Here is a 21824-nt window from a genome sequence, read left to right on the forward strand (position 1 = left end):
AACTTTCTGACAGTGAAAATCTGTTTTTTTTTCACATCACAGATCAGGAGGAGAGGCATTCAAATCCAGGGTAGGCTAAACCAAGGAACAGTTGAATCTTAGTGTTGAACAGCCAAATCTGATTTGACTCAAATTTGACTGAGTTGAGTACATTCCCAGACTTTTTCAGCTTAAGACCCAAAAGAGGAATTTTTCCAGGGACTGAAACTTACAAAAGTAAACCATGAAGTGCCATAATATCTACAAAAAATACAATGCAAAAAAAAACTTAAATGAATTTTACAGAATATAATTCATTGTAAAAGTACATCAGAGCAGTAATCAAATTTGCTGAGTGTAACGTTAAGTTTCTCACCACCTCATAATGAAATTGTATTGTCCACTGAAACACTTGAGGCTTTTATTTTGAAATGGACACAAAAAGTAATGCGTAATGTCGTAACTTTAAGGGCAAATTATATTTATATAAGTTTGTTTCACTTCATATTTCCCCTGCTCATACCCCCACCCCACCCCCACTTTGGGAACCTGTATTAGAGTTACAACAATATCTGATTGTTTTTTGTTTCACATAGAGTGAACCACACATCGCCCACTGTTGAGTAAGGTTATGTTCCAAGGCTGGCTTTTTATTTGTCATAGATGTTTTGGGGTTTTAGAAATATGTTTTCTCATCTTCTGTAACAGAACATGGGAGTTCATGTTTTACTTGAGTAAACCTTTGACAGATTTTCTAACGTGTCATTAAAGTACTGTTTTTTTCTCTTGGAAAGAAAGCAAATAACAGTATTTCCCAAAAACATCCTTTACGCACTTCCAGCACTGTGTATCTTTTCTTAAATCACTTGAATGGATGTCTAAAGCATGCATTAGCATTCATTTATTCCAACTATAAAGAACAGAATTTTCTTTACAACGTACCATGTTTGGCACTGTGGTTCTATATGTTTTCCTTCAGTATATAATTTGAGTCATATAGCTCCAGTATATATTTTCACTCAAGCAGTAAATTACATTGTTTAGTTATCAAAGGCTTTGTGTAATTACATTTGTGCAATTCAGGATGACAGGGCTGATAGTGTCTGCACAAGACGCTGGCATACATAATCACAGCCAAAATCCCATTAGGGAGAATGGAGGCCATTATTATGGAAATGACCTTTGGGTGACAAGAATTCAGTGGGATAAAAGACTATGTAATCCAGACAAAGACATCGTGTGAAGCCACTCTCTTGATTTTCTCCTGTGCCAATTTAAGAAATTTAGGGTGTTTCTTGAATCTGTTAGTGTTCTTTAGTTTCACATTGTTCTGTAAAACAAACCAGTTAGTCACATTGAGGAAAGTGAGATTTTATTGTGGTGTATTGCTAATTTCTTCCTGCTTTTCTCTGCTGTTTGACACTGTGTAGAACTGCAGGGCTAGGATAGCAGAGGAAGAACTTAACAGCATGTTGTTGTTTTTTTTTTTTTCTTTTTCTTTTCGCTGTGGCACCTTCGCTGAGAGAACATACTCACCTTGGGATTACTGGCGTGTCAAGCCGAATCTCTGTTTGTTTTGAGCCACACTTTGATACTCTCACACTTAAGAGGCAGCTTCATAAATTCACATTGTGTCAAATAAATCAATAGATCCCATTAGCCGAGGAAGTTGTGTAGTGCAGTACTTGAGGGACCGTGGTTCCCCTTGTTTAGACATTTCTCCAGCAAAGGCGATGGCAGAGGAATATAAGGTTGGCTGTTGATCCGTACAGACAGCTCCAGCAGTCGAAATGGTTTGGCTGACTGGTCCCAGTTGGTTTTTAGCGCTGGCTCCACTGTGCTGCCAGCCTGGGTCTTCAGTTGAACAGGAAGAAGGAATTTAGTTAGACATTCACTACAAGCCTACAGCGCCAAAGTCTTCCTCCTTCATCTGTTTGTTGTCCTCACAGCACTTCAAGTTTGGGTATTTCAGTTATTTCCATTAAATAATTGTCTAATGAACAGCAGGACGTTGTCTTGGGTTGCAACTAACAATTATATTTCTACAGATTATTTTCCAGGCTAATTGTCACTCAGGGAAATTAGTTTAAAATGCACTTTTACATTTAGAATGAAATAAAATAGAAAAATCTGCAAAAACTATCATTTAAGAAGCTGGTGATAGAAAATGTTTGGCATTATTTCCTGATAAGTGACTCAAACAGCCCGTTCTGACTGCTTGATCAGTGTCCCTGTGCTTCAACGTCTGACGCCGTAGGTGCCCCTCTAGCATCATGTTGGAGGCATCCCTCTAGCATTATGTTTGAATCTGCTGCCAGTGTCAGGTGACACAATTTAAAGAGTCAGATAGTCCATGTAGGAAGGAGGTGGGGCGGATGGAAAGGTCAAACAAACACAAAACTTTTACCCAGGAGACTGTGGGTGGGTTCCCAGGTGAAACCAATAGCCAATGTTGGCGTCTTTTTAAGACATTACGTAAGTTACATAATTTCTGGAAGTCTGTGACTTACGCAATGCGACCTACCCAACCTACCCAAGTAGATTTGTTGCCTAAACCTACCCAAGTAGTTTGTTTTTTGCTTTTATTTTGAAAATCAACCCAGACATTGCATATTTGTCATTGCTAACTTGACGGTGGAGCCCTGCACATGCATAAATCAGTTTTTTTCAATTTATTGACAGAGGTGGCAAAAGAACACACATTATTTACCCAAGTAGAAAGTACAGATGCTTACATAAAGATAGACTCTGGTAAAAGTAAAAGTACTGATTCTTTACTCAAGTAAAAGTGAAAATTAAATGTACTGAAATGTATAAGAGTCTATTTCATTGTGGTGTGTAGTCATCTTGTTTGTCTTGTGTCTTTTATGTCGGTTTTGTCTTTTTATGGGTTTTTTCATAATTTTCATTGTGTTACATCATCTATGTCATTATCGTCTTGTAAACCTCTATTTCCTTGTCTTTTTACATCTTTTATGTTGTTTTCTTTTTTTATTCATTTTCATCTTTTTTGACTTATGTCTTTTACGTTGTTTATGTCCTTTGTCTTTTTTTTTGTCTTGTTATATCATTTACATCTTTTGGATCGTTTTTGTCCTGTTAGATCTTGTGATTTCTTTTATGTCATTTTTGTCCTGTTGTGTTTTTCTGTCGTGGCATACAATGGTGCAAAATAATCAATAACTCTTTTCAAATGCATAAAAACTAAAGTCTGATTTGAAAATGTAAGGAGCATTAGTGCAGATATTTGTGATAAAATGTTGGTAGTAAAAGTTAAAAGTTATAAATATTCCAAGTATAGAAACCTGAAAAGTACAGTACCAAAGTATTTGTACTTTGTTACTTTCCACTTCTATTTTTGTATTGACTGTAGCTTCTATTGTTTAGAAAAGTAAATTCTATGTATTTTGAACCTGTCTTTGTATTCAGTCAAATAAAAAAAAACAACCTGAGTCTGAGCACGTCTTTCTAGAGTCTATTAAGCAACCCTCATAGTAGCCAGAGTAGTTTTACACAAATATAAAAATATAACTGCAGGTTCAGAAGCTGCGCTCTCTGTCTTTAATATCGATCTATGTTTTCAGTCAGTGTCCATCATCTCAGCATCAGCTGGTTGGCTGAAACAGGTTGCCAGGTTGGCAACTGGCCATATCTATTTTTAGCCTTTTTTAAGTTGGAAGTCTTGATTTTTCATTCGTTAATTTTCATTTTTTGACCTCAAATTCACCCCACAAGGTGTCATTTTTTTCCACCTGCTTATCATCCACTGGTGCTTCTTCCTCTTCATCTGCAGTCTCAGCATATTATTATTATTATTATTAACTCAAGCTTATAAACCAGCATTTGTCTCTGCTTCCGTCAGTGCTCTATGCAGTATCTTGCCATGTCATGCGTCATTACATTAAATTCATGTAGCAGTTACATCAGGAGCAGTTTAAGGTGTGATGTCTCACTCAAAGGTCACTTTGAAATGAGGGCAGTGGGAGCCAGGGACTGACCCATGTGAAGCCCCACGACAGCGACTAACTTTTATTCTCACAAAATGTTGTTCACGCTTATATTTTCTAAAGACAAACTGAATAGTGTTTTTACTTGCATAAGTGTAGCAAAGTGTCTTTATGAAGATTATGTACTGTTTCAAAACTTCCAGAACGCCTGTGTGTCCCTGTTACAAAAGAGAAGACCAGGATGCATCTTCACACTTCTATAGATTTCAAATGTAGATGAGAAAATAGTAACAAAATGACACTGACAGGTTATACAATAATATCTGACCTTTGGAAACAGATTGTTGCTTCAGATAGTCTCCAGTCATTTACGCCTGCTATTATAATAGTGTTGCTTTAAAGAACATACATAAAAAGACTGCTTACACAGTCACCTGGTGTAATGAAACAAGTCATTGAGGCAAAAATTGAAATGGCGAATGTTATGGCATTGTCATGAAATGAGATTGTGCACAGTAGATGAAAGAGAATAGGGCTTGACATGCACTGAGGTTGTGAGCTAGACTCAAAGCCATACTGATGTGAGTACATGGCGTGCTTCCCAGCCCACCAACCATCTGAGCATGCTGCATGAGATCATGTTTAGCTCCATCACTTTCATTTTTGCTGCTTGTAGAAGTTAAAGCTTTACCTATACAATCCATTACAGTCCAATTAAGGCTGAAACTCATGATTATTTTCATTATCAATCAATCCTTTGGTAAAAAAAAATTCCAAATAAAGTTTAAAATCCTCATCACAATTTCCAGAAGCCTAAAGAGACGTCTTCAGATTGCTTCTTTTTGTCCAATCAACAGTCCAAAACCCAAAGAGTCTTCATTTACAGTCATAAATGACAAAGAAAACCAGCAGATCCTCACATTTAAGAACCAGCAAGCGTTTGACATTTTTGCTTGAAAATGACTAAAATCATGTATCAGAATAGTGGGCAATACATTTTCTTTTGAGAAATCTATAAATCAACTCATCGTTCCAGCCCTAAATGCAACACAACAACTTAACAATAAATCCCATCTTAATAAAACCTGTTTGTTGACACAAAATTATAGGTGTTGATTCTGGCTGCGTCACACTGAATTGTGTGTCTAATATTTTATCCATCCCAGCCATGACAGCCATGGAACAGAATATTACTAAGACCTCTCAATATAATAATATAATATAACTAACCACAGCCTGAACATCTCTGATAATGTCAACAAAAACTAAACATGATAAGTTAGATAATGTCGAGCTGAGCAGATACAGGACAGCAGAGCTCTTGTATTGGACTGCATTACATTATACCACTGTAATAAAGTGGCAACTGAGTTTACATCCTCTGTTTCTAAACTTTTGTCCAATCACGATAAATTCTGAGAAACATCTCTTACTTTAACATTACTTGCAGGGCTGTTGTACTGGATTGCATCAGATTGTACAGGTGTACCTAATAAACTGGTAACTGTAGTCTACCAGAAGTATCCAGTAAATAAATCTATCTAGTTGTTACCAGAGACTGGATCGTGACCCACAGGTGGGTCGCAGTAGATTTTATTTGGGTCACCTATTAATAAAACACTATGGAGGAAATTCTGCAAATTTAAGATTTATATCTGCAGTAGACCCTTTATAAAGCATTTAAACTGTCTATGTGATAACAGAAAAACAAGAGCCTGTTAATTCTGTTAAAAATTGAATTATTTATTTATTTTGTCTTATTTATGAAGTAGGCTAAAATGTCCTATATTGTAAAAAGTTAAGAAAACTTACAATTTCAAGGCAACTTACTTCAATAGATTTTTGAGTTTTGAGCTCAACTCAAACTCTTAAGTTTTGAAAAAGTTTACCAGAAATGTTTTGTTGGTTTTTGTTCTTTAGATAAACTTTAATCTGTGAGTTTTACAGTGTAGTTCAAGAATTATTGAGTAAACTCATTGAAGTGAACGTGAATGATGGTTAATATTTTAGTATTTACATTTAAAGCCATTTAATTTTCAGTCACCCAAATAATGACAAATCAGGTTCAGAGCTCAGATGCAAATGCAATGCAGTAAGTTGCCTTAAAAACTTTGAGATGTCTCAACTTTTTTTAAGGTTTGTTTTCTGTATGGCATGAAATTAAAAACAATGAGCTAACCTAAATGCACTTGTTTCTCATTTATTTAGTGTTTAACATGTATATGCATGCATCAAAATAAAAAGATGACCTGTAAATGGCAGTAAAAATGGTCAGGATCATTCATTCATGCACAAATGAATTCTTCCAAAGATTTACTGATGAGGCTTATTATGAACTGGGTCGTGATGGTTTGTCATCTTTAAAAAAATTTTAAAAAAGCGGGCCCCCACAAGAAAAGTTTGCAAGACACTGATCTGGAGAAATACAATTTGCAAACAGACAAAAGAAGGTAAAAAAAAAAAAAGTCAAAAGACTGCTCAATACATAACTGTGAGGTGTTCTAGTTGGTTTTGTCTTAACAGTAAACAATGACGCAGATGCTCCTCCTAAATCTCATTTACCAACCTGAAAAACAAGCGTCTTGGGGAAAATAGCAGACAGGGTTAGTAAAAGCTCATAGCAGATTGATCTGTGCATACAGCTTAACTGTATGAAAGCTCATAATCCCTGTAAATATCTTCAGGCAAGGCAAAGTCAGCCTTTTAACATCGACTAAATGAAGTAAATAGAAGCAAATGAATTTTTAAAAATTACATTTCTGTTGAACCCTTGTTTGTTATATATATATGTGTGTGTGCACATATCTTTCTCCCTACATATGTGTATATATATATATATATATATACACGTGGAAGCGAGTTGTGTGAGTTGGCTGCTAATGAGGCTTACACATTTTGATCCAAGATATTTTGATGGTTTTGCCACCCTGCCGTTTGGGGGTAACAGTGAAGTTCGCTTTTAAATGTAGAGCGTCTGTTCCCCTTTCGAACCTCTAACACCACAACAGATGGGGAGAATATGGAGCTTGGAAGGTTTTACCTCTGAGGTGGTAACAGTGAAGCCACTCATTAACACTGAATTTACCACTTCGTTAGCAACGCTGCTTCCTGTAGAGAGAGACCAGCCCTGGATGTCAAATCCACTGAGCATACATTTTCAACTAAATCAGCTCTGGACAGCGTAATCTGTGATAAGATGGAGCATACACATGTTTAATTGTAAGATGATTATGATTAATAACTCGCAGCCATTCTTTTTTTTTTTAGGTTTGTACAAATAAACGGTTTATTGTATGTGTATGTGTAAGGCATATGTTTTCTTTGTGTGGGTCTGTGTTTGTGTTTTAGACAGATTGTGTGCCTGCCAATTTGTCAGGATTCAAGTAACAACAGTCTCATGCTGGGATCTGTGTTGGCACCATCACAGAGTGATAAGACACAATATGATCTCATTGGAGGTGTACTTTGTTCCCATGGAAATTGGTCAATTTTAGCAGACGACTGAGAACTTTATGTGGAGAAGCAGGAAGGTTGTATCCCAGAGGTACGCTCACATAATTAAGCATCCTCGCCAGGGTATTCAGGGCTAACAGCAGGGTTTGTTGTGAATAGAGGTGGCAGAAGAGGGTGTTGGAAAATCATAATGCAGCACAGAATAATACCACTTTCATTTTATGGAGAATAGCCAAAAAAAAACTGTTTTTAACAGCACTATATTATCAGCATGAATTTATTATACCTGTTGTGCAACAGTGTTTTATTTTATAAATTACATTTAACTCATTTCTTTCAGTAAATTGTCTTGAGGTGGTTGAATGCTGCACTTGTATAAAAGAAACATTATGCTTGTAAGACACTGCTTGCTTTACTTTGCTTGTTTGAGCTGAGTGATGAGACTTTCTCCCTGTAACCATCCCCCCAAAACTATCACAACACTCCTCTGCACAGGACTAACAGTATTTTCCATGGAATGAGAGATGTGCAGTAGCAGTTTTTAAAAACTGTCTACCATAGTAAAATAATTGCAAAAACTTGAGGAACTGTCTACTACTGTCTAAAACTTGGAAACTGTACATTACCGTGCAATACCTGTCTACTACTGTGCAATACTTGTCTAATACTGTACAACAGCTGTTTAAAAACTGGAGAACTGTTTACAACATGCAATAACATCTCTGTGGTGATAGAATGCTCTGTAGTAGCTTAAGAAAATACACCTTTTTTATTACTATGCACCCTTGTTTTATTACTTAAGGCTGCAGCTAACAATTACTTTTACTATCGATTAATCTGTCGATTTTTTTTTTTTTTTGTTGACCAATTGATTAGTTGTTTGGTCTATAAAATGACAGAAAATGGTGAAAAATCTTGATCAAAATGTTGAAATATTGACTGTTTTTCCTCACAGTCACCTCAGTTAGGTTTTTAAAGAGCATGGTGTGGCACTGCTCTCTTCGAAAAGTGCCCTGAGATAATTTTGTTAGAATTTGGCGGTGTACAAATAAAATTGAACTGAATTTAATTGTTTCCTAAAGCCCATTGTGACGTCCTCGAACGTCTTGTTTTGTCCATAGCCTATAGAAACACCTTTTATTGTCTCAGAGGAGTAAAACACACAAAAAAAATCACTTTTGTGAAGCTATAATCTAAGAATTTGGATATTATTTCCTTAAAAAATGACTGAAGTGATTAATCATTGCAGTTATAGTTATTGATTTTAATATTTATTTGATGAGTGTCTGAGTGTATTTGTGGAATGTAAAGACAACATTTTTAGGAGATGCACAGCAAATTTCATTGTGCAATGTGCAGTGACAAAAGCTTTCTATTCTGTTGTTTTAGAAATATAAAGTGCAGTTAATTATTTTGTCATTTTCTTTTATATTTCAGAAAGCATTGCTACTATGTCTGATCTGGAGCCAAATGCACAAGAGGACAAAGACGTGGAATCTGTGTCTGACAGCCCAGGTCGTACTCAGGAGCCATTACAGAGTCACACATTCTCCCTGAAGAACAATGCTGCAGGTCTGTCCTCAGATGAACACGAAAACCCTTTAAATGGAACCCAGCCGAATCCATTTGTATACAGCAGTGTCCCTGCTGTTCCCCATGCAGGCAATTCATTGCCTTCAGGAGCACTTGTTAATGGACCTGGTTCACACCCCACCTCAGAGGTACACTGTGTCCTGAACAAAGGCACTGTTTTATCCAACAATGTCCTGGACGCCGCGTGGCAAGCGGAGAAGGACACGAGCCCCGAGGTGTTGCCACCACCTAGTGAGCTTCAATCAGACGCTTGGAAGAACACAGCGGGGCCTGCCGTAAAAACACTGGCCACACAGCCAGGTGTCAACACGCCACTGTCTCACTCGGAGGAGAATGAGTCTAAACTGGCCTATTCGGCGCCGTCAGGTGACGATGCGGAGCAAATGCACATTAGCCAACCTTTGACAAAACAGACAATGAAAACAAGATCTCGACGGGACGCAGAATGGTCAGAAAGCTCCGCGGATGATTATGATGATGCCGGAGTAATCAGATGGGATTCAGAGAGAGAGCGATTCTTGCACAATGACAGAAGGCTGGAGACCAAAGTGATGCACCAAAGAGACATGAAGCACAATACACACGTACAAAGCATGTCAGGCTCTCTGGAAAAGGTTAACAACAGCTTAAATCACACATGCAGACGTTTCTGTTTCTGCAGCAGTAATGATGTTGAAAATGTTGACATTGCCAGCAAAGATTCTTTGGGCACACAGTCTGATATTAAATATTCTGTTGTGCCATTCAAAGATCTTTCTAGGAACACAGCCTCAGACTCTGAGCACTGTATTTATAGCACAGCGCAAGAAGGCTGTAATGAGCGAAATGACCCTGAAGATGAAGACAATTTTAGTCCAAAAGTGGAACAGTTGAAGATAGAACAAGTTGAACAAGATCCACTTTCCTTTTCATGCACAATATGCAAAGTTAATTTCAAGGAAAAAGTACATTTCCATAGACATATGATGTATCATTTAGGCAAGCATAATCAGGTGAAGAGTGAGAATGTTTCACAGCCCTTTATATGCAGGGAGTGTGGGCGTTTGTTCTGTGATAGCAACTCCCTCATGAGACACATCATTATTCACCAAGACAGGCTGGAAAAACTTATGGAGGAAATCAAGGGTATCAAAAACACTGAATCGGAAGACAGGCAGTGCCCTCAGTGTGGATTTGGTTGTAATTGCCCTAAAATCTTTGTCCAGCACGCCAAAACACATGACAATCTCAAGCACTACTACTTCTGCGAGGAGTGTAACTACATTACACTCACACAGCAGGCACTTGAAGCACACTTGCATGCCGCACACCTCAATGCACACCAGCCTCAATGCAGGAAAGTGACTAATGATGCAGAGGAAGCGGACCGGCTTCGGCGTAAAATGTTTTTTTTCAAGAGCAGAGACAAAGAAGCATTGGAAAGACAGTCTGAGCTGGAGGGATCACACCATGGCAATTATAAAAAGGTTGCTTGTAAAAAGATTGCCAGGTCTAAACCGCATCTATCAGCTAAGTCGATTTTTGGAGAAAAAGGGGGCATTTACATTCAAAAGTCCATTGACAAAACTGTAAATTCTCCTCAGTTTAAGTGCCGTGTTGGCTGCACCAAAAACATGCTCTCACCATCTTTGTGGAGGGTCGACAGGCATGGAAAATTACTCCCACAACCTGCAGAAAAATTAGATGTGGCAACTGATCTCACCTGTGTGGAAGAAGACGCTGACAACAATGACTGCGAGGCTTTTGGCAGCTGGAAGCAGGCAAACTGTCCTGCAACCGGTGATTTTTTACTATCAGCCAGAAATCTTAAATTAGACCAGATGTTCTGTCTGGGTAGCAAAAACGACCGGGCAAGCGGGAGTTTACAAGCGCAAGCAAAGCAAAACTCTCCATCAATGAGAAAAATGTCAACACCCTTGCATAACACTATCGACAATTTGAATAGTAATCTATCGCCAAGGTTTAGCCAGAGGCTTAAGAAACATTCTGCAGAAGGGGAGTTAGAGAAAGGCTGCGAGGGCAGCAGTAACATCAGTGATGACACCAGCGCAGCTACAGGCAGAGTCTTGGAAAGCAGCGAGAATGAAAGGAACCCGTATGCTCGGAGGTATCGCAGAAAGAGGCAGAGGATTTCAGCCAAAGACCAAAGCCCTCATGCACTCAAAGATGAAGATGATGGAGATGAAGACTGCAGTGACATAGAGCAGCTCGTAATCAAGGAGGAGTACATTGAAACTACAGTGTGCAATGGTTCCCCAGAGTCGCCTTGTACTTCTGCGAGGGCCGGCTTTGATGTTTTCCCCACGCCGGGGGTAGAACACAAGCCCTGTCCGTACTGCCCCGCCATGTTCGAGTCTGGAGTGGGTCTGTCCAATCACGTTCGGGGGCACCTACACCGAGTGGGCTTGAGCTATAACGCTCGCCACATGGTTTCACCGGAGCAAGTGGCGTTACGGGACCATCAGCCACGGATACGCAGAAGGATTCCCTGCGGCACACGGAAAATGAGAAAAGGTACAAGTATTAGTTCAACTGATGTCATAGCCAATTAAACATCAAGAACTTAAAGGTCCAGTGTGTAAGATTTATTGGGATATATTGGCAGAATATGGTAGAAAATGGTCGAAATTGTATATAATATTCATAAGTATCATTTCAGAATTGTTGAGTGTTTGTTACCTTAGAATGAGTCATTTATATCTACAGAAGGTGTGGGTACTCTTCTAAGAAGGCCACATGTTACACCGCCATGTTTCTACAGCAGCCCATAAAGGACAAATCAAACACTGGCTCTAGATACAGCTGTTCACATAAGTCCTCCAACACGTTTGGAAAGGGAGGGTGAGGCGAGTGTTCAGGTCTTCAGTTGGTTACGATCTACAACCGTACTGCTAGGTGTCACTAAATCCCACAAAATGTCCTTAAACCTTTTAACAGGCACATCATGAAATATATTTGCAAAAAATTATTTGGTGAAATTGTTTTCACGGCTCCACATTTAGCAACCTTTCAGTTTTTTTTCTCATATGACCCAATCAGAAGGGAGCTATGCAAGTCAAGGTGTGACCTAACACATAGTAGATTTTTTTTCATTTGTGCATTGTAAGTTTTTTCATATAAAAACATTACAGATAGTAAAATATATTAATAGTGTTAAATATTCAACCACTTTATTATGAAACATTGTCTTATTATAATGCACATAATAAATGCATTATGAAAAGTGAAATAGTCAATGCAATAGAAATAAAAATCTAAAAATAAAGGTGAAGTAAGTAGTAAATCTCATGTTTTTCTACTGTGCAGTGACTTTGAGATCAGAGCTGCCACACATGCCCACACAGCCTCTGATTGGTCGACAAATTGATCAGTCTTGACAAATTTTGTATGGATTTTTATGACATTTAGTACAAACATTTATGGTCCCAACAGGATGAATTGAACTAACTCTGGCAACACCTTCTGTCATCAGGTCAAATTTTTTGATTTGGCTAATGACCTGCAAAACTAAAGACATTTCATCAGCCTCAGATCTACTATGTGTTTAGTGCTAATTGGCAAATATTATAATGCTAACAGGCTAAACTAAAGGTGAACATGGTAGACATTATAATGCTGATCAATGCATTAGTGTTGTCACTGTGAGCATGTTAGCTTGCCGTCATTTGCTTAACGCACTGCTGTACTAAAGTACAGCCTCACAGAGCTGCTAGCATGGCTGTATAACTGGTTTGTAATCGTAACCACAATCTTTAACCTTAACCAAGTGTTTTTGTTCTCTCATTTAAATTTTAATGACAAACTGTATCTGATGTTACAGCTGTTAAGCCAGAAACCCAAGGAGAGCTCACGTGTCCCCTGTGCTGGGGTTGGTTTGATACAAAGACCGGTCTCTCCAACCATGTGAGGGGACATCTGAAACGAATCGGTAGAAGTTTTACGAGCACCAGTAAGTCCCCGCTGTGCATCCTAAACGAACTGCTGCAGGACAAAAAGGAACATCAGAACATCCTCCAAGTCCTCAACAAGAGCCAGCTCCCTTCACGATCTTTTGTCCCGCAGAAGCTGATCAGCAGTAACGGCCTTGTCCTCATGCGTACGGGCATCCCAGTAAAAAAACAGTACAAGATGAGGAGTCTGCATCCCGTGTTGGACGGCTTTGTACCAAAACAAGAGCCAGAGGACTTCTCCGAAAGCAAGAGGCTTCCAGAAGCACAAAGATTCACCGAGGCCTCCTCGAGCACTTTAGTTGAACTGCTCAAGATGAGGCAGGAAAGTGTGGAGGAAGACTATGCAAGCAAGAAGCTCCGTGATTCGACCAAAGATTACATGGAGGACAGTCAGATGACCAGTGCTCATGGTATGGTGTCTCATGAACGAGGCTTGATTGTATATTCCAACAGTTAGAATTCCATAAGAATGACCTTTGACTTCCAAACTCGATTATCTCTTATGATAAATACCAGATTAAGAGATTATTTATTCTGTATAAGGTTTATCTTTTAAAAAATTAACACCAAAATGTAAATTTTGTAAAAAAAAAAAATAAAAAAATTAATCTATGTTTTAGGATAATATCCATCAGTGATCTGATTCAAATTTTAAATCAGTCTTGAATTACTCAGAGCGAGTAACAATTAAATGTTTTTTATAAGATTAGAAACATGTTATTTTAACAATCATAATATTGAAATAAGTAAGGGTACTTTATTTTAAAATTTGAAAGCTTTAACACAAAGTTATAGGTGCTGAGACAAAAAATGTTATAAACATCCCTGGTCTCCGCTACTTTATTTTAATTAATAATTTAATAATTAATGAATTATTTGTATTTTAATGTGGGGAAATTGAAAATTGAGACTACTTGTTATGTTTTATTGATTCGGTGATTGTTGCTAAGCAACCAAGATGCATCTCGAGTTGTGCAGAAAGTAACAATGTAACAGTGGTAACTTCTGTGTGGTCAGTATGACCGCCTATGGACGAAATATGTAAAAATTACCTCCTGTTTGTGTAATTTATATTTGAAAAAACATTTCAATTGAAAATACAGACAAATTTAGCGAAGGTCAGGTACCAGCAGCATTGTATTTTTTAATTTTTTTTGTATTTCAACAGACATATTGCATATATTAATTTGAAAAGGTCAGAATGACCACTTTTGCTGCTCTAGTGTTGAAAGGTCATTGGTGTGGTTTTACATGTTTTAAGCCATTAATAGCACTGTACATATACGGTAACTTACATTACTTCCAAAGCATTTTCAGCATGTTTCAAGCCTCTGCAAGTATAATTTGACAGTAGGAGGTACAGAATCAAATAAATTTTAAAAACTTGGGAAAAGGTCAGAATTTATTATGTGTGCGTAATCTGTAAAAATTTGGCAAAACCACCCCCAAAACATACGATGCATTTCAAAGACATGCCTCTCACCCTTCGTCTTAAAAGAGACTCTGTTTGTATCAACACGGACACAGAGTCTGCTGGCACCCTAGCCTGGGTGTCCTGTGCACCCCACCCCATCCCCCCGTTCTCAGCCCCCTGCCCACTTTTTGGAATTTTTCAAAATTATGCAGTGGGTAGAGTTAGTCTCAGCCCTGGGGTTGCAGTTACACTTTAAAGGGATAGTTCACCTCGCAATCAAAAATGCACATTTTTCCTCTTGCCTGTAGTGCTGTTTATCCATGAAGATAGTTCTGGTGTGAGTTGCAGAGTTTTTGAGATATGAGGCATAGAGATGTCTGCTTTCTCTCCAATATAATGGGGCTAAATGGCACTTTGTTGGTGGTGCCCAAAGCACAGAAAAGAATACATTAGAAAAATTCAACACCAGTGTCTCAGTTACTCAAGATAATCCACAGACACTCTTGTCAGTTTCATGTAGGAACTATTTTCTTTCTACAGTAGAATCCACTGGAATTCAGCATCTCACACCAAAATAATCTAAATGGATAAATAGGAAGAGGAAAAATATGCATTTTTGATTTTGGGGTGAACTGTCCCTTTAATGTAAATTGCTACCCAGCTGGATCATTCAGGTGTTATTCCTATACAAAATGTGCAAAACATGTATTTTGCACCGGCAGGTGTATTTTTTATTATTGGCTAATGTTTGTGGGGTTCACAGAATATTTGTATAAGCTGCTATATTATTATTGACATGTTATTTATTCCAGTCCTCATGAGTTCTTCTTGGTAAACTGACCCATATTCTTCATATGAGCTTGGATTTTGGTCACCATAATGACTTTTAGTAATTGGCATAAGAATACGATATATTGTGTGTGCAGAGACAAACGTCGCCAATGCAAAATAAGTGCAGGTAGAATCAAACTCCCTGTATATTTTCTTTATTAACACTGGGGACAATATTTAGATTTTTTGATGGTAGAAAGGTCCACTGTGTATTGTGCAGGTGCTACATTCAGTCCTCTGATTATTATCAATATTTTATTACAGATTTTCAGCATCTCTTTACAGATATCCACATACTGCAATAGAAGCCAGTTAAACAACGTGACAATAGTTCATAATCATTTAATTTGTGGAAAAAAACACAAATACAGTAGAGATAAGCTTTTGAAGTTGATATTAAAAAATCATGAGATCCTCTTGATGTTTAGTTGGAAGCTCATCATCCATGTTTACAGAATTTTGTTTAATGTCTGTCCAAATCAAACTTTCAGTCAGGTACTGAAAAAGATGTTGGTGAAGGTTTAAAATCGCTCTTTGCTGAGTTCTGTTTTAAACTGAATGGTATGGTGCTTGCAGATATAAAGTGGCAGCTGCAGTTTTCTCACAGTATTCTCATGGCTTTCTGCTGTGTGTGTCCTATCCTGATATCTGATTTAGATTATATTTTTTAGTATACCATTAGGGTGTTAATTTTCATCACTCAGCTGTAGTTCATGTTGTTTTATCACTTCAGTTTTTGCTCGCTGTTTCTCTTCTTTCTGTTGATATTTTGTGCTCAGTGGGAGATTGTTCTTAGGTAAAATTAAGGTAAGGTAAAGGTAAGGTAAAATTCATATGAAAAGTAAAAAAGGCTGTTTTTAATTTTGGAGGATCTTTTGGGATAGCTACTCAGCCATCTGAATATGGTGCACAGCGGTGTCATTGCCAGCTTTCTGTCATAGGACTAACAGATCTGTGATTTTTTTTTTTTTCTGTGTAGTTTATGAATCCTCCGTGACTCTCGTGAGGTGGTGTATGTGAAAATAGCCCCCCTGAAGACACAAAATTGTGTTAAACTTCACCAGTAACACTTTTCAAACAGGAAAGTGCAAATCAGATGCTTAGAATGAAACCAGGTGGAAGAAGGCTTTAGAGCACATTGGGAGTAACAGTTTTGCTTGATAATAAAATTACTGCATGAACTCAAACACTACCCGACAGTGCTTTTCTCCTTAAATACAACACTATCTAACTTCTGATGATCTTAAACCTTGATTTGAGACATAAATGTGAGTATTAAAGTGAACATCATCCAATCAAAATTCCCATTAAAGCTTAAAGATTAAGCAAATGGAAAATGTAATCACATAATTTCAGCCTAAATGGCTTGATCCTTTTGAGTTTAATTTCATTTTTTGAATATTCTATCTTTCAGGGGATTGTGATTCAAATAAGATTTGTATTCAGTGTAACAGCACCTTCCCAGGACTTCCTGATCATCTTCGAGCCTATGCACACAGGAAGAGGATGGGCATTTTTGAAGGACCAGGTAAGTTTAAGTATATCCCAACACACGTCTTACTTACTTGACTAGTCTAGTCAACATCAAGTCAGTAGTGAATAATAGTTGGCTTTGATGTTATTTATTTATGCCTCTTGTCAGTGATAACTTAATACAATCCCTTGGATAAAGCTGTGCAGTGTTTTGTCTTTTTAGGCGAAGATTATAAACAGAAGAAGCCAAGACCAAGGCCTGGGCTTAAAAAGAAGGTTTTACCCTCCCTGAATGCTGAGATATACACACTCACCTGCAGGTACATAGATTGCAAGGTAACATATGTAACCATGAGTCTCATTGTGAAGAGTGAAGTGAGGGCGCTCTCTGCCCTGATACATATTTCATATAGAGGCCATAAATTAAATAGATGAATAGACGCATACTGGAGTCAGCATGCCAATCAAAACTGACCAGTTGGCATTCCTTATCTTGGACCACCTGAGAAATCTTAAAGAATAGATACCACTTAACCTGACACGCCAAATTGTTTGTTACATAGAACTACGTGGGAAGTCGTCCTTAGAAACTGTTTGGAAAAGGGCAAAACAGTGATGGACTTCCCGGTCAGTCTTAAGAAGCACTCCAGTTCCCATCTCAGATAAGGTGCTGCAGAAATGAGATTGTCTGTCCCCCATTCCTATATGAAACTGTGACAGACAGATTTCCAATTCAATGTGAGACCTGAGCTACTCTGTCAATAAACCCTCATTAAACTGGTGGTTTCCCTGGAACTTCTCCTGGAACAGCCATGTTTCCACTGCATGGCATGGCTCAGTTTGACTCAACTCTTTTTTGGTTTTCAGTTGCCAAAAGTTGTGGCTAGTACCTGACCACTGATTGGTCAGAGAAAATCGTCACTACAGTCATCACTTGTGCAACATGGACATCCTGCATACCAAATTTTCAAAACAATTGAAACTTTAACACTACACCGTGGTCAATTGACGAAGTACCGACATTCCTCTGTTTGGTTGCTGATGAAAGGATCTCAACAAAGACGATGCCACAGCAGTTTCACCCAGCATCAATATTTCCAAAAGACTGTCACGTTGAGTTGAGTCGAGCAGAGCAGTACCATGCAGTGAAAACACGGCATTAGAGAAGCCTAACCCCACTGCATTCGTCCCGCACCCCTCATCTGTCTCTTCTGAGAGGGACACACCTATTCCTCCCATATTAACCTCAAATATGGTTCACATGGGATCATATATATCACAAGGGCAGGAGTGACCACTGAGGTATAAGGTCCATAGGTGCTTTGGAGACCACTTAATTGGACACCTGACTAACCTGACCAGTCCGTATTCATACGGAATATGTAACGCAGGTGCTGGAGACATCTTATTTCAATCAAAAAAAGTGGTTGCGCATTAACTCTAGAAACACTGTTTTCTCCTCATCTTTCTGCAGGTTCTGTGACCTAGTCTTCCAGGGTCCCCTGTCTATCCAGGAAGATTGGATCAAGCATTTACAGAGACACCTTCTGCACATCAGTGTGCCCCACTCAGGGACAGGGATGGTCGAGATTTTGGGTCTTCATCACAAAATAAAAATAAGCATGTCTGGTGAGCAGCCAGATCTTGAGTAGAGTTTTATTATAGTCATTTAGACCTTCCAGTTGCCTGAATTTGCACACAGTTTCTGTATATAATCAATACATAGTTTTAGATTAGTCCTGTTACTGTGTATAGAAATATATGATAGTTATTCCAAACCACTAGTATATTAATAATACCGTATATATTATCAAAAACTTTATTATATGGTGTTTTAATGCTAAGCTTTGCCTTATCAACTTAGCCAATGCAACTTAGAGGATTTCCTTCTTCAATATAAGCTGGCCTGGCAGTGCAGAACTGCCATAGTTAGAAAAACGTGCTTCTCTGTTAGTCATGATTTGAAAAGTGCCTTGTTATTATGACACAACGTTTTCTTATAATGAGAAATGTTTTCATTATAAAATGAAGACAATATCCAAATATTTGAATTCCTTGCAACTTTTTATGTCATAAACAGAAAACTTTCTCCTTATGAAAAGAAACATTTCTCAATATCTTTTTTCTTTTTATACTTTTTGTCAAAACAAGACGAAAGTTCAAGAGCAGTGTCACTCCTATGTTAGCAGAACACATGAGCCCGAGCATTTCAGTTAAGCTCATGTCTCACTTTCTTGTCGAGCCAACATAAAATAAGATCTTGTTAAGCAGTGTACGCAGGGCTGTCATTAGTGTGTGGATGCTTTGAAGGATTTCACCTCTCTGTGCCTGTATCAGAGAGCATCTCTCTTAATCAAAGTCACATTCAAGATGTTGCCTTATGTTGGGACAGCTCGTTCTGTCATTATTCTTCTGTTTATCCTTCAGCCATCAGTGTAATTTCTGAAATCCGGCTCTCATCATAGCCACGATAGCATCTTTTTATAATGAGAAAACTCCAGTTATAACAACATATTGTTGGAATTATTTTTCTCATTGTGGCAGCTCTGTGCTTCAGAATAGTTGTAACCAAAATAGGTTGTGTTGTTGTTGAGGTGCTGCCATTTTACACTGCATGCAGCACGTATGCAGCACAACCGCTGTACGTCTGCTGCTAATTAGAATGGTTGTGTGTATTTACACCAGGTATGAATGTAGCACGCTGCAGCTGCTGCAGGATACAGTGAATGTAGAAAAGAATTCTATTTTTGCTGCATGCTGCAAGCCTGCAAAATAGTGTTTAAACACATATAAGACTGCTTTAAAATGATGTTCTGCACATTATGTGATGTTTATTAATTATATGTGTGTTTCATGTATTTTTACCAGCTGAAAGTTAACATGATTTACTTTTCCTGTCTTATTAATCCAAGTACTGGTTGGATTTGAAAGTATAAAACTGTTGTATACTTGATCGGATTAGATTTGTGATATCATTCACCTTTTTTGGCCAAGACTTTGGGACTCCCTCTTCAGGTTGCGAGGTTTGCTTCAGCAAAGTGCGGCTCACTCACAACACATCCTGTTAGTTGTCTTCCCAAAGTTGAGTTAATATAGTTCAGAAATTGATGAGGAAAGACGAGTCGAGGCGGAGAAAGATGAAGAGGTCTTTACTTCTCTTCCACTTGTTGTACGGTAGTTTGTGGGCACATAAACAGAGTTGGTTCTGTGGGTCCTAAAGGAGTCTGTGTAAAATGACATGCAGCTTGACCTGCTGCAACGTGCTGCATGCAGTGTGAAATAGCTGAAAGAATGTGAGGTAATTAGTGACACCATGCTTAAAGATCACTGGTGCTGAACACTTGCATGTCCATAATCAGCTCATGAAATAGTAACATGTAAACTGTAGGTTCTGCTACATGGACACAGATTTTGTGATTTTTTTTCATAAATATATGTATAATAAAATATATTAAAAAAATAAAGAGTGAGAAAGTCCTCATAAAGAGGAAGTCAGGGTGGATGGGTGGGTCAGGACTTTTACCCAGGACACTGGGGTTCACTTCTCATGTGAGGCTAATCGTCATTGTTGATTATCTTAAAGAATAATTTCATTTTAACCTAAACCACAATCTTTTCCTGAATCTAACCAATTAGGTTTGGTGCCTAAACCCACCCAAGACTTTTATTTTGAAAGTTAAACTGGACAGAGCATATTTATTATTGCTAAATTGACCATTATTGTTACATTGGTATAATGAATGATGTAATGGATATATTATTAGTTTTAAAGTCTTGCGGAGTGTCTGTTCTCCAAACTTGTTTACAGCTTGTAAACTTGGTGCTTGTTTTGCAGGGCAGCAGAGACCGGTCCACACAGACAGGAAAACGAGCTATGCAATGTGCAAAGATGACATATCATTTTGAAGTGATGTTTGAATTGATCTGAATGTTTTCCAGGGTCTTTCACTGGAATATAGCACTTTGTCTTTTTCCCTGTGCGTTTCCACCCCCCCCCCCCATTTTCGGTTTGTATTTTCGTTCTGTGTGTACATCACATCAGATGTTCTTAAAGATGGCTACAGCTTGTTCTCCTTTGACTCCCATTTTAGCCCCTACAGTCTGTGTTCTGGTTTAAACCCATTGCCAAAAGAACTCACACTTCACAGTTTCGATACTTTCTTTTTGTTTAAAGGTCTATATTAGACAGAAATATGACCATATGTACTGCAGAGTCTGTATTGAGTGAATATGAATGTATATATTGTTTTCAGTAAGGTTGGCCCATGATAGTTTTTCACATTGTTTTGATTGTAATGTAAGAAAAAAGAATTGAACTGTAGATGTACATCAATCAAATAAATATTTAGCATTAATGACCAAATGCCATTTTAGCTATTTTATATATTATCTTTTTCTTGTAATAAATAAGCTTGTTACTCTGAATATTTAAAAATTGTAGACCTGCAATGCTCCATAACCTACAGTACAAGATGTTAAATTATTAAATATTTCTATAAAATAAATGTTTATTCTCTACTCAGGCTTGATAGTTTTTAGACTTTAGACTTAGTATTAGATTCTAATACAACTTTTTGTAGTAAATGTTTGTATAGAAATCAGTGACATTAACAATAAACTTGCATGATACAATGTATCACTGAATTATTCCTAATCAGCCAAATATTCTAAAGCATTATTTGTGATGTCAGTTGTGACAGGTTTGTCCACAGCTTCCTCATAGAATCTGAACAGCATTTCATGATCTCAGTATATTATATTATATGCTTAGTTTGGCTGTATCTGTATTAAAATAATTCATATTTCCATCTCAATGGATTGTGATTGTTTCCATGTATTCTGCTGACAGGTTGGGTTTTTGGACAGGTTTTTTGCTGGTGCCTTTTAGTGTTAAAGGAATGTGATTTAGCTCTTCCTTGTATGCTATGGATGCTGAGCAACACTCGACCTCACATCATGTGTGAATACTCAAAGCATCATCTTATCGACCTGTCTCATCAGCAGAAATGTTCATTTTGGGCTGATGTAATGTTTAATTTTAAAGCCTTTATTGGCAGACACTGATGACGTGCTGATATTATTGTGCATCCCTAATTTTTAGTTATGTGATCTGTGGTTTTACACACAGTAAAGATTCAATAAATATCTCTGCATCATGAATGGAAAAGATGAAGTCCTGCTGGG

The 21824-nt window shown here is 37.8% G+C and overlaps 1 protein-coding gene across 2 annotated transcripts; it reads left to right on the plus strand.

Moving 5' to 3' along the window:
- The first annotated feature begins 8830 nt into the window (after positions 1–8830).
- Positions 8831–19530, plus strand: znf644b (zinc finger protein 644b). Of its 2 annotated transcripts, none has more exons than XM_084722122.1 (5): positions 8831–11486; positions 12793–13332; positions 16582–16695; positions 16864–16960; positions 18115–19530. In XM_084722122.1, exons 1-5 carry the CDS (start codon positions 8831–8833, stop codon positions 18290–18292), a joined length of 3585 nt encoding a protein of 1194 aa, XP_084578248.1. In that variant the 3' UTR covers positions 18293–19530. The 2 variants fall into 2 exon arrangements, with proteins under 2 accessions (XP_084578248.1, XP_084578250.1); XM_084722124.1 differs by having other exon boundaries at positions 16870–16960.
- The last annotated feature ends 2294 nt before the right edge of the window (positions 19531–21824 follow it).

This window comes from Lutjanus erythropterus, chromosome 7, assembly GCF_056507025.1.
Source record: "Lutjanus erythropterus isolate fLutEry1 chromosome 7, fLutEry1.hap2, whole genome shotgun sequence".
Lineage (NCBI taxonomy): Eukaryota > Metazoa > Chordata > Actinopteri > Lutjaniformes > Lutjanidae > Lutjanus > Lutjanus erythropterus.

Excerpts from the sequence above, each read along its gene's own strand:
- znf644b (XM_084722122.1), top strand. The coding sequence starts at position 8,831 with ATGTCTGATCTGGAGCCAAATGCACAAGAGGACAAAGACGTGGAATCT. Across the intron at positions 13,333-16,581 it reads TCAGATGACCAGTGCTCATG|GGGATTGTGATTCAAATAAG; the intron begins GTATGGTGTCTC and ends TCTATCTTTCAG. Across the intron at positions 16,696-16,863 it reads GGGCATTTTTGAAGGACCAG|GCGAAGATTATAAACAGAAG; the intron begins GTAAGTTTAAGT and ends TTGTCTTTTTAG.